General features: G+C 37.2%; 1 protein-coding gene across 1 annotated transcript in view; it reads right to left on the reverse strand.

The window, feature by feature from the left end:
• The window catches only part of jeb (jelly belly), a 37,773-nt gene extending 26,152 nt beyond the window's left edge, over nt 1–11,621 (reverse strand). The window contains 2 exon segments of the mRNA XM_068289388.1: nt 8,337–8,751; nt 8,753–11,621. Of these exon segments, the coding sequence (XP_068145489.1) occupies nt 8,337–8,751; nt 8,753–9,859 (1,522 nt within the window). The 5' untranslated portion in view covers nt 9,860–11,621.
• Nucleotides 11,622–13,483: the final 1,862 nt, after the last annotated feature.

A 13,483-nucleotide genomic window follows, 5' to 3' on the forward strand; every position in this document is an offset into this window, starting at 1 on the left:
GGGTGAAATGGGTGGTGTGGGTGGTGGTGGAGATGGTTGAGGTTATAAGTGCGAGGCAGGAAGCCTTTAAGTAGGCAACCCCAATCCTGTCCAGCTCTTGCAACACAACGTCCACTTGTGTGCAACTCTCTGGCACTGGCACTCGCACTCGCTCTCTATATATATATATATATATATACAAAGCAGAAGCACTTTGCTTTTCATATTTTAATTTCAATTTTTTCCATACCCTATAAGAGCCTCAGAGGTTAAATGGGTAATTCAGGCACAAGTATAAGAAGGGCAACTTAATATAGTCTTTCTACATATTGCAAATAACTCCATGTCCGTGGTCCATGTTTTTACACATTAGATTTCTATTTCTTAAACTGATTCTTTTCTCATTCTTCTGATAATTATGTCCTATAAATTCGTCCACATAATAAGAAACTTTCTATATTGCCTTTTCTTGCAGGGTATTTGAATGTTGTAGCTTCTACTTAACATGCTTTTTTTTTATAATATACTTTTCTGATGCGACAAGCTGAAGTAGGCTTTAGTTTTCTCTGCTCCTCCTCCTTTTCTTCCTTCCTTCCTCATCTTCTCTGCTACATATTCTTCTGGCTCTTTTATGCTGTCAACTTAAATAAGCCACATAATTTGCATTAGCATGGCTCTGCACTCAAAACTAACAGTTTCTCGCGCCTTACATTTCCTTCCATTCAGTTTTTACTCTGTCGGACTGGCATTGGTGGTGCCTCCAACTACTATATATTCATATATATGTATATGTGTGTTTGATTTTATATTGCGTTTGATTTTCATGGGGCACATGACGCACATAGTTAGAAATACCAAAAAAAAAAAAAAAAAAAAAACAGAAATAACATATGTCATTTGTACGGCGCACTTGAGCGCGCCTGTCAGCGCCTAGATTTTTATCCTCGATACAGTTCTCTTTCTTTTTTTTTATATGTATGTCTGTCTGTGCGTGTGTGTGAAAGACAGTGTGCGTTTCCTTTTTTTTGGGGGATTCTATTTGAGGGCTAACCTATAAATTTGTGTATAGATACTTGTACTTTTTCTTTTGGCAGGTTCAAGGATAATAAAAGTCTAACTGCGTAGGTCCTTTTTATTGTATTTCGTCTTGATACAGTATTTTTGAGAGTATTTCTTAATCAAATTTTAAATGAAAATCACTATTTGAACATATTTTTCATTAGAGTTGAAACAATGGTGAAAACATGACCTTCTCCTTTCAGAAGGATTCCGTTAATGTCACTCAATAATAGGTACGGTCATAAACAGTAATTTACTTATTAATATCTAATATTGTTAGGGAAGCTTTCAGTCAAGAAAGTGTTCTTTCAAATAATCCTTTGAAACATAGTCTTAATGACATTAGTCTAGACATTAAGAAGACTGTATCCCATGACACTTCTTATCATCCAAATATTTATTTCTATTTAATGAGTTTCAAAAGGCCTTTTCATTGACTCATTGCACCAGTTTGCAGTAGCTTGTAACTGGATCTAGCTTAGGCTAAGACAGTCTTTCCTTATTGTTACAACATTTCCACTACAACGAATTGAACTTCTTTTCATAGCTCAAATGAAAAATCATCTCACTAATTGATGTGCCAAATAAATTATGGAGGGGGGATTATGGAGCATATATGTATATTTCAATAACCGATCATTCAAATTGTTTCACTTTTGCCTCTGTTACTTGTCTCTCTGTCTACGTCATAAATTAATACATAAATGCCATACAGCCCACGCAGTATGTGTTTTCTTTCTGTGTTTTTTTCGCTATCTATTTGTCAGTCAGTTTGTCTTCTTGTTGTTTTGCCTGCCTGCACACACGCGTGTCCTTTTTGGTACGTGATGGAAATATTGTTCATATTCTACGCTTCAATTAAATCACTCAAATAAATAAATATACACGCTTACACACACACACACACACACACACGCACAATGAAGCGTGGGTGTATGCAAATAAATTGTATTTAATTAAATTGAAATGCATCACTCATGATAAGTAGCAATTAATTTAATTCACTACAAAAATTTGTAGCGTTTACATAGGCCGGAGATATTTTTTAGATAGTTAACATAATTTATCATATTACAAACAAGTTTCTGTGTGGATTTTCCGAGCCAAATTATCATGATAATAAATAAACCATTATTTGTCTATATATGCAAAAATTTTCTTTACAAGCTAATTTTACGCTCACTTAGTGCTTAAAACAATGACAAAAGATAAAGCATAAGAAATGGATATTACCCACTCACCTCCTCTCTCTGCCGTACCCACACTGTCTGTGTCATTCCTTCTCTGTCTCTCTCTCCCTCGTTTGCTATCTTTCTCTTTCTGTTTCTCACGTATTTCGCAATTCATTCATAAAATTTAGCGCATCAGCTCACAACTCATTAGGCACGACAACGACAACTACTTGCCTCTGTCTGTGTGTGTGTGTGTGTGTGTGTGTGTGTACTGAGCGTGTGTGTGTATTTGCTCCTGTTTCATTTTCGTTTTTTTCCTTTACTTTACTTTACTTTTTCTGCTTGCATTGCATCATCTAACTAGGCTGGTTCATTCTCTTGCCTTCCTGCCTTCCCTTCATTTATTTTTCAACAAATATATCATAAGCAAAAGTCCTTGACGCTTCATTGACTAAAAACCACACACTCACACATACACAAACACACACACGTGCTCCAACTAAGGATGACTAAGAGCTGGTGCTGATGCTGACTGGTAAAAATCTCTCTAGAGTCTTATTATAGATTTTTCTTCTTTTATATATATGTATATATGTATATATATATTTTTTTTTTGGGGCACTCAATTTCTTCTGCTTTTACTCTGTGAATCATATTTATGTACTAGACAATCCTTTTTGGTCTATAAAAATCCTGCGAAAATACATACATATACTGTATAATATATATCATTCTAGTTTTGCCCAGACTTTGACTTTGCCTTTTTGTGACGCAAGACGAAAGTCAACTAGCAGCAGCAGCAGCAGCACCAACCACAACAACAACAAGAATAACGAGAATAAAAATACTATAGTTGGCTTTTGGGCTGCTGTCGTCAAACTGGCTGAATGAGGCACCAACACGCACAAGCACACACACACACTCACACACAAATACATACATATACAATTGGCCTGCTCAATGGCTGCCCCCAAAAGCCTGCTTTTGCTCTTGCCCTTACGCTAATGTAAATATTTTGTCTCAGCTTTTGTTGTCGTGCCATAATTATATATGCAAGCCAGAGAAATAGAGAAAGGCAATAGAGAGAGAAAGAGAGAGGGAATTAGTAGTAGAAGGAGGAGAAACTACTTTAAATTCTCTCACTGACTAACTGTCTAAACTGCCAACCAGGATGCTGTTGATGTGGATGATGATGTCATTGTTTATTGATTTGACTAAGGCTAGTCAAAGCTCTCTCTTTCTCTCTCTCTCTCTGTTGGTGAGCCACTCTCACTTGTTTCTTTTCTTTCTCCTGTCTTTCCCTTGTATGGTTGTGCTTATATTTATAGTCACTGATTAGCTAAAAATTGTTACTCCATATATGTATATCCTTTATCTATAAATGAACACGACTAATTAGCTGTAAAATAAATGCTAATTTCCATTTTACGGATAACATGTCAAATGCATATAGCTCTATGTGATATGTAGTTCTATATAATTACAGAATATACTGTAATAAAGTATAAGTACTTTTTTTTCGATTTACATGAATCCCATTCTTCCATCGGCCCTCAAAAGCAAGGTTGTTGTGCTTTTCCTTTTCCCTTTCCGCTTAGAAAACTTTATATAAACAACATTTTAATGAATATAAATAAAGATAGCTATATTTAGTCTATTTATATCATGGAAATTTCCTGGAAAGAAATATATTTATAAGTACTTATTCTACAGTAGGTATTAAAATAAACCTATGACAACATTTGCCGGTCACATGACAAGACACAAAGTTTCATAAACTAAATTTTAAAAGCACTCACTGAAAATGAACGTCTTTAAAAACGATAATGATTCTATATTAACAATTTAGCAACTCTAATTTTTTACTCTTCTTAGTCTGCCGAGTTGACTAGAAAGGGTTTTTTTCGTTCGAAAACCAAATCAAAGGGTTAATAAAAAAAAATCCAGAAGCTACAAAACAATTTGTCTTAAATTCGTTTAGATTCAACTGCTTTAAATTATGAAGAAAATTCAAAATGAAAATCCTTGGAAAATCTGTCTAGAATGATAAATCACATTAAAAGCCTTTGCCAGGGTATATTGAATTGATTTCTTGTACTAGATGGATAATTTGTCTGATCTTTTTAGTCAATAATTTGCATATCAATGAACGATTATGGAGCATAGACAAGCATATCCAGACAAGGACCTAACAGACAGCCTGTCGCTGTGTCATTGAAAGTCCTGAGAAATTTTCCATGCCACACACACACACACACACGCTCAGACGCACGCACACAACATGATGTCCTGTGGTGTGGATAGACATCTCCAATATCCTTTCCAACTTATTTGAAAGGCGCAACTGCTAAAGAAAAGGATCACTTGAGTGGCCACTTGAGGTCTTTTCTGTTTTACTCAAATTACAAATTAAATCAACAAAAAAATAACAAAAAAAGGAATGAAAGAGATGTGAGAATGTGGGCGGCAATGTCCTGTTTTCTCTATCTAAATGTGTGTGTGTGTCTTGTGCGTGTGTCTCCCTAGGGCGCTGTTACCAAATTAGTGAGAAAAACGAGCAGGATCGTAAATTGTGTGAACTACGTTTAATGACATAAATATGCCGCCACTGTAAATGTTACTTTATGTTTAAGAATTTTCCAGGAAAAACACAAATAAAAAACCACAGAAAAAAAAATAGACAGGAGCACAAAAACCAAAAAGAGAATCGAGTGGGTTTTTTTTTTGTTTTTTGGCAAACAATTGAGTAAGGAAATGGAAATTCCTTTTTGGTCAGCTCACAGTAGGAGCTAAGCAAATGAATTGCTACTGTGTTTCCCAGGACATACATACATATGTGAGTATCCTTTCATCGCTCTCTATCTTTCTTCCATTCGTGTAATGTGTGCGTGTGTCCCTGATCATTTTCAATGTAAACACTTGAAAGAACAATTGTAATTTTCCCAACTACTTGTACATACATTGGCGGCAAAAGTGTGCTTCTTTGACGTACGCATCCTGACAGACAGACAGACAATTGATGTGTATGATGATGACGTTATTTCGTTGTCAATAGAACACATATCACACACACACACACACACTAAGAAACAGAAACAATAAGGAGGAGAAAAAAACCATTGAAATTGGTTGCTAAACAAAAAGCAAGAATGAAGAAGCAAATACAAATTTTTCCTCTCACATTCAGAACTGGCAATAACAGTAAAGAAAATTGCATAAACATTGCGCATCAAATGAAAATTCATTGATTTGTCTTATTGAATTTGCGTAACGAGCCAACAACAACAAGAACAATAGCAGCAAAGAAAAGTCGAGGAAAAACTGTTGATTTCTCCTTCTCTCTAGTAAGAGAATATGAGCCAGCACGTTGCTGTCTCTATGTCTGGTGTCTTTCTCTTTCTCTTTCATTTTTCGGGCATAATGAAAAGCCATTTAAATAAAGTTTAAAAGTCAAATGGAATTCCTGATTAGCATTTATCAAACAACATTTTGAGCCAAGAAAACAAAATGCTAAAATTTATTATGCACAAATTATGAAAGCATTGAATGACAAATTAAATACGGTTTAGTGCAAAAATGTTGGCATAATGCAAATGTAAAGCAATTTATAATGCATTGTAACTTCAATTGAGTAAACTAATTTAACTTTTAGTTGAAAGAAAATGTATTTTTGATTTTCAGTTTACCTTAAAGTTAAAAAGGAAAATAATTTGTGAGTTCCATTAGTTTTAATTGCAAAGTTTTACAAAAACCATGAAGAAATGTTAGCTGGATGTTTTCGATGAAGAACTAGATTAATTTATGAGTTTTAAACATTAAATTTACTTTCCAATAGTATTGCTAGTTTGTAACAAACAAAATGGAGAAGCAATTTTATACTCCAATGAAGTCTTAAATGAACTTGCAATACTTTTTGATTCCACTAATGGATATTACTCTCTAGTCTAAGATAAGATACATACGGATTCATAATTCTTATCAATTAATTGTCAATGTATAGAAATGAGAGAAAATTATAAACTTGTAGTTTAATATTAGAAATTATAGATCAGAGTCATTAAATTTAAAAGAATGTGCCTAAATATTAATTGATGTTCCAATTCTAAACAACGAATTTTAGTTGCAGTTCCAATTTCTTTCGATCTAATATGGAAATTTTTCTTTTTAATGCTTTGTAAGAGAGAAAAACCTTAAAATATGTTAATATCTCGTCGAAGATAATAAAAAATACAAAACCTAAATAACTGAACCTTGTAAAGTTTATATTTCATTAGTAACTTCATTATAATTTTATTGTTTAACGGTAAAAAATATATTGTTATCATTTAAAGTAGTAAAATTTTTCTATGTTTTATCTCTCAAGGTTTCAAAAATGCAAAAAAGGCATTGGAAAGTTTTCATTTTTAACAAGTGGATCACTATATATGTATATATGTAAATATTTAACTAATTGATTAATGTTCCAAGTAATTTGGGGTTCCATCTCTTTGCTTTAAAATGACTGCTAACGGAAAAATTCCATTGAGTTTGTATATGAAAATCCTACGCTTTGCTACACAATTTTAAGTGGTTTCAACAATTTATAATTAGCCAAAAATTAAGCTGAAATATTTTTGTGAGCCAAAAACTTGGAAAGAGCAATTCATTAAAAATACATCGCATTACTGGTGTGAAAATGAACGAAAAATAAAATACACACACACACACACACACACACACACAAATTGTTACCAGTTTTAATTAGACTTCACTTGGAGTCGAACTCACAATGGGTATAGAGAATGGAGATGGGTAGAGAATAGAGCCTGGCAAATTTTTAAGCTCATGGCCATAAAAATTATGCCATTAAACTTGAAAGTGATAATTAAAAATTAAAATTGATTACTTTCGCCAACTTCTGGATCTGGTTCTGGTCGAAGGAAAACATTTCGTATTCATGGGCGGCCCACCAACAACAACAACAACAACAACGGCAACGACAAAAGCAACGACGACCATCAAAACTAGTTGTAAAGTAATTTAGCAACGGCGTAAAGTGATTAACGGGGGAAAAAAAAAAAAAAAAAAAACAGAAACTTGCCAGGACTCTCTCGACTCAACTCGACTCGATTCAACTAATTTGCTAAATGCAGAACACAAAAAAAGGGAAAAAAAACAAAGTTACCGACGCGGCGTAAAAAAAAAAAACTATACGAATCCATTCTAAAAATAGTTTCACACAAAATAGAACTTTTTTACTTGTTCACCGGTTTTTGTGTTTTGTTGACAAATGATTTAGTGACAATCAATTAAACGTTGGCTGATTGATGATTGATGAGATGCGACTAAAAGGATTAAATTGCCCACCTCTCTGCCCACCACGACAACCCGAAATGTCCTCCTCAACAACGCAGTAAACTTTTTGTTCCTGTCGTTCTTCCGTTCGTTCATTCGATGGATGGCTTGTTGTTGTTGTTGTGCTTGTTCTATGGATATGAATTATGCACGCTAGAGAGTCCTAGACCTACATTTGGCTAGAATAATTGGTGGGCGCCAATGATACGATTAGTGCGTGTCCTTTGTGTGCTTCTTCGTATAGAAATAGTCATCGAATAGTCAAGTAAGTCATACAAATTAATAACTGAATCGAATAACATATTCGATTAGTCTGTGGTAACCCAAATAAATAGCTAAACAAACATGCGACAAGGTTCACAGCCGTCGTGTTAAACGTACAGAGGCTTAAGGTTGAAAATGCATTCAAAATAAATACTGTATTAGTTGATTTCTGTCATCAGGAATTAGTTTTAATCAATGTTTTATGGCATTTGTTGGCCAATTGTGCTTGAAAGCGTGACCATTAAGTATTGAAAAGAAAACTTTCAATTAGAAACGTTTATACAATTATAAGTGTTGGGTAACAATTTACAAAGTGGGGTAAATTCAGAAAACAGTATTGATAAATGTTAAATGAAGTAACTATTGCTTTGCTTTGCTTAGGATAAAACATTTTGATTTAATTAAGACATTTAGTTAAATATTCCATTTTCAATTAAAATTTAGAAACCTTTTACATAGTTTCATTAGTTTAATAGTTATTTACATTTTCAGATATTCTTCAATTAGATTTACTTTGTCTTGACTTACCGATTTGTGGCACATCGTATTGCCTTTGACCGCGGGCCGTGCGCAGCATCAATTGGCTAGCTATGCTGTGGGAAACAGGTGGTGCAGCATAGCCAGCTGTGCCAGAACCACCCGAACGCTTATGATTTGGCTCTTTGTGATCCTTTTGTTGTTGTTGCTGCTGCTGCTCCTTATGCTCCTTTTTCTCTTGCTCTAATGTGCTAGTTGCTGCTGCTCCCACTACTGCTCCAGCTGCTGCTGCTGATTCATGTGACTTTTGTGAAGGACCATCATTTGTGGACTTTTCATTATCCTGACTGTTGCTGATGCTACCCGAACGTGTCGAAGCCTTCAGGTGTTTGCTGGCTGTTGCCTCTGAGTTGGCTAATGCAAGTTTTCCACGTTGTTGCTGCTGCTGCTTGAAATGTTGGCCAAAAAATGTTACGCTGCAAGGGCAGCTGGGGCTGCTGTTGTCCTTGTGCCCTCTTTCTGGCCCACTTCTGTTGCATGCGTATGTTGTAGTTGGAATTGGGGGAATGGGTTCTCAGTTTGGGTGGAGCCGGTGCATCACGTTGCGTCTCTGGTTGCGATTGAGGTTCGAATAGTTGCTGCAATGCATCTGGGGCATTCAGCTCTAATTGCTGTTCCAACGAGCGATAAGGATTTTCGGGGAGACCCTCGTCCTCTAGGCCATGATACTGATAGGCATCTAACTCACGCAGAAGCTCATCCTCACCCAAATGTACTGGCTCCAGGGGTTCCAATTCCGAAAAGTCATCAAAATCACCAAATGAATGGAGTGGCTCATATTCCGTTTCGGTATCCGGTTCCAAGCGCTCTCTATCCATGGGCTGAACAACTCGGCCATAATCATACTTAACCGGACGTCGACCATACTCCCTTAATTGCTCATAATCCTCATCTAGATTAGAATTGGGACCGACAAGTGGGGGCGCAGGCGGTTGCTTTTGAATGCTGCCAAACATGAAATTCCTGGCCGCCTGTTGCAACAGTGAGGGGTAATCATCTCCGGCCTCTAGATCCTCAGTGGGTTGCATTTGTATGCGTCCTGCTATTATGGGTCGACCATGATGACCCGCTGTTGGGGGTCCAGCCGGACCGGTCTGTTCTGCCGTCTGCTTGGCTAGGCCTAAGAGCATTAGACGCTCTCGCTCCAATTGGGCCATATCGGCTAGCTCCTTATTCAAACGTCCAGTGGTGGCATCAAAGGCAGCCGCTGCAGCCGAACGATGATGGGGATGCGGATGAGGATGCTGACTACCGCCGCCTGGAGGAGCTCCACCAGGATGTTGCTGGGGCTGCCAATTGCTCGACGCGGCGATAGCTCCTGCCGATCCAACTCCACCTATACCACCGCCAATCATATTGGAACCGGTGGAGGAAGAGATGGCTGAGGCAGAGGAAGAAGAGGAGGAGGAGGAGAGGCCAGAAGCCTTCTCGCCATTGCCGCTCAAGTGCAAAGCATAGAGGCCGCCTTGAATGAGCAGCACACAGACTAGGGTCTGGGCCAGCGAGAAGAACATTTTTTTTTGTTGATCTGACGCAGTTTATCAATTAAGCGGCTTATTTTGACTTTGATGGCGTACAGAGTGGGGCAGAAGGAAACTTTGGAGGGGATAACCACCAAAAAACCCGCCAGCAACAACACCACTAAATACTATGACAGGGTAGAGAGAGTTCAGGTTTGGGGCAAGGTTCAATTATTCTTTTGCAAGGAAGGGGCAATTTAGTTTTGGTTTCGATTTGATTTCTCGTTCTCAATTCAATTCTTCACCGTTTTCAGTTTGACACTTCATTGTCCAACACCTTTTTTGGAACTGTCAACATTGTACAGCACTGAAGTTTTGTTTAATTGAGAGTATCGTTTGGCTTAGGTGTTTTTTTATTTGTGTTTTGCTTTGCTTGCTGGTTGGTTGTTTGTTTGGTTGGTAAGACAAAATCAATAATCAATTGTCTACTTTCAGGCGGAGTTGGAGTTGAAGTTGATTGAACCTGGTTGTTGGCCTTTGTTTCAAACTGAACTTAGGGCAAAACGTAAACGGGTTGGGGGAGAGAAGAGCCAGCGACTGAAACGAGCGTGTCTAACACTAGTTGCTGGTTTTATATTTATATCTCTCTTTCTTTTCACCGTCGGCACTTCTATCCTTCCTTGCTTTGCTTACACATTCATTTACACACACACATCAACACTCTTCTTTTCTCTTCTCTGTCTGCCTGTTCTTCGCCTTAGCTTTGCTTGACTTTTTCTTTTTAGGCTCTAATAAAAGATAAAAATATTCAAATCACGGCACTTTTGTTTAATAACTTTTTTGTCGGTTTTCCTCTGTGTGTGAGTGAGTGAGTGTGAATATATGTGTATATATTTAACAATATTTTTATTTCAACTTTTTGTGTGTGTGTGTTTGTGTATGTTATTTGTTGTTAAGGAACTTTTAAGCACTTGTTTTTTGTTTTGTGTTATATTTATTTATAAATTTTGTTGTATTACTTTTAGCACTCTGTTTTGCGGCACTTTCTTCTTGCAGAATTTTTACACTTTCACTTGGTTTTCTGACTGGTTTCGGTTTTGGGTTTTTAATTTGGAAATATTTTAAAAATATTTTTGTATTATTTTTCTTTGTTGGAAAAGGAAATATATAAAATTTTGTCGTCGAGAGAATATTTTTTGTATAATTATTTTATTGGAACCTTCTTTTTTTTTTTGAATATTTTGAAAATATTGTGAATAATATTTAATTTTGTTGTTTTCCCTTGATTATATATTTTTTTTTTTGGTTTGGTTGATTGCTGGGTTTTTTCTTTTGTTTTTTGTATGTTTTTTGCTGTGTGTGTTTCTGCGACTTCTAGTGTTCCGCACGTTTGAACCGACGAGCAAGGACTCGTCGTGTGGTCTCAGCAGGTTTTGCCTGTTTGTCTGCCTTTTGCTTGGGAAGCCTGACGACGACGACGACGACGACGTCGCTGTTGCTGCTGCTGCTGCTGACGCTTCTGTGACTCCCTCTGTGACTGCCTCTCCTCCAGGCGTTTCGTATTTCAAGACGCACACACACAACCGAAACAGTCGTTTCGTAGCGTTTCGTTTCGTTGTGCATTCGTTTCGGCTTCGCTCAATGCCTCGAATTTCACTTTACTTCGTCCTGGTCGTTAGCTGCCTGCCTGACTGGCTGGCTGACTGGCTGGCTGACTGGCTGCTGTATCCTGGCTTCTGTCTCCTGGCTACTGCTGCTTCTGCCGCTGCTGCTGCTGCTCTTTCTGCGCTTCCTGGACAACCCGAGCACGAAACAACATATACGTTTGTTCGCTCAATACTGAGCAGGCCGCATGCTCAACCACTTGTTTTCATCCAAGAGCCCCAACAACATATTCCAAATTCCAATTCCGATTCCGACTTTCCTCTGCGTCATGTGTAGAGTTTTTCCCTCCTCCCCCTCCAAAACTTCCCTTTCCACTACAAGAGCGAATGTGAAACAGAGCGGGAGAGAGAAAGAGAGAACTCCATGTGAGAGCGGAACTAAAGCGCATGTTTTGCCGGCATCGTCCATATGATTGAAGTCTCCTGCTGTGCTCTATGTGGCAGAAAGGGGCAAATTGACAGCGATAAAATTTCGAAATATTTCGCACTTGCTAATAGGATTTACCTATTATTATTACATGATGCAGCTGGGTAACTCCCCCGTTGTCCTTACTCATGTGTGTGTAACATGTGTGTTAATTTGCGGTTTTGTTCAGCTAATTGATGTAATTTATTTCAATGCATTCAATTTTTCAATTGGGTTAAAAAACCAAATATTGTGTAAATTTTTGGTCTTTGTGTGAATATTTCGAGTTTTCAAGGACATTGTGAGGCCATTTGTAGGAAATACAATTGCGGTTTCAGTCTCGTGAATTATAGACAAGCTAAATGAATACAAAACCCCAAAAGTTGCGAAATAAAATACAACTATGGTTTTTTCTTATGAATCATAGACAAGTCCTTGATTGTGGCTAAATGATTCTTAACTCATCAATCTTATTCTTTAAAAGAAATATGGGAAAGTAATACATGAAAAAGGATACGTTTAAAATGTATGAAATTGAGGTATATAAGTAAAGAAGAATCGAATAAAAATTTTAATTAGTAAATTCATAAGTAGAAAATGAAATGAAATGAGAGAATGTTGACCAAATGATGAAGTCTGGTAACAATATCTAAAGGAATTAACTTATAAAACTTAGTAAAGAAATCATTTTCACTCACTCGAAAGTGACCCATTGAAAGTCTGCAAGCATCTCAATTGCGAAAACTCAAGCAGAAGCAAGACGACCTCCCTTTTTCGAACATTTCGCCCTTTTCGAATTTCGAAATAACGATGACGCCCACACATGTAATGTGAGTATTTTTTTCTCGGCAATAAAAAAGGAAAAAAGCAAAAACAACAAGGCACGAATCGAACATGAATGGAGGAGAATCAAACTATTTGCATATACTAAGTAGTAAGTACGAGAATGTTGACCAAGTGGGGATGGCATGGGAAGACGAGACTTACACAAAGTCATCGTCATCGATGGTGTTGATGTCGATGCCGCTTGCAACTTGTCTGCGGCTGCCCGAATGGTGAGGACGAAAGGACAACTAAAGGACTTGATTTGCTAGTCGTCACAATGTCTGTGGCTTTTGCATTTATTTGGAAGCAATATCAGGAAATTTGAATATAAGAAGTGATGTTTAGGTGAGGTTAAGTTTTCTTTTTGGTGTGTAGAGTTTTTCAATGAAATTGTACAAAACTCATTAGGAAATTCCATTTCAGTATTAGTACAAGATCAATTTCAACCAGCTTGTGGAGAGAAACCGGCTTTACTCTTACATATTTGTTGCACAAAAACCATATTCTCCACAGTCTCCAAGCCCCATCTGAATAAAAATTCAAAAAACAGCTGAGCAGTTGAGCCAACATTCCTCTAGTCACTAAACTGTCCTACCACAAGCCAAAATGCACTTGCTGGGCCACCCAGCTCACTCGCCACACACACACACACACACACACACACACACACTCACTCACTCATGTTCATAAACACAGATGATTCGACCAGGCGCCGACGCAGGCGCACTACTAGACACGATGGCGACGTCAGCCACAACAACAACAACAACAACGACAACAGCA

Source organism: Drosophila tropicalis, unplaced genomic scaffold (genome assembly GCF_018151085.1).
Source record: "Drosophila tropicalis isolate 14030-0801.00 unplaced genomic scaffold, ASM1815108v1 contig_593, whole genome shotgun sequence".
NCBI lineage: Eukaryota > Metazoa > Arthropoda > Insecta > Diptera > Drosophilidae > Drosophila > Drosophila tropicalis.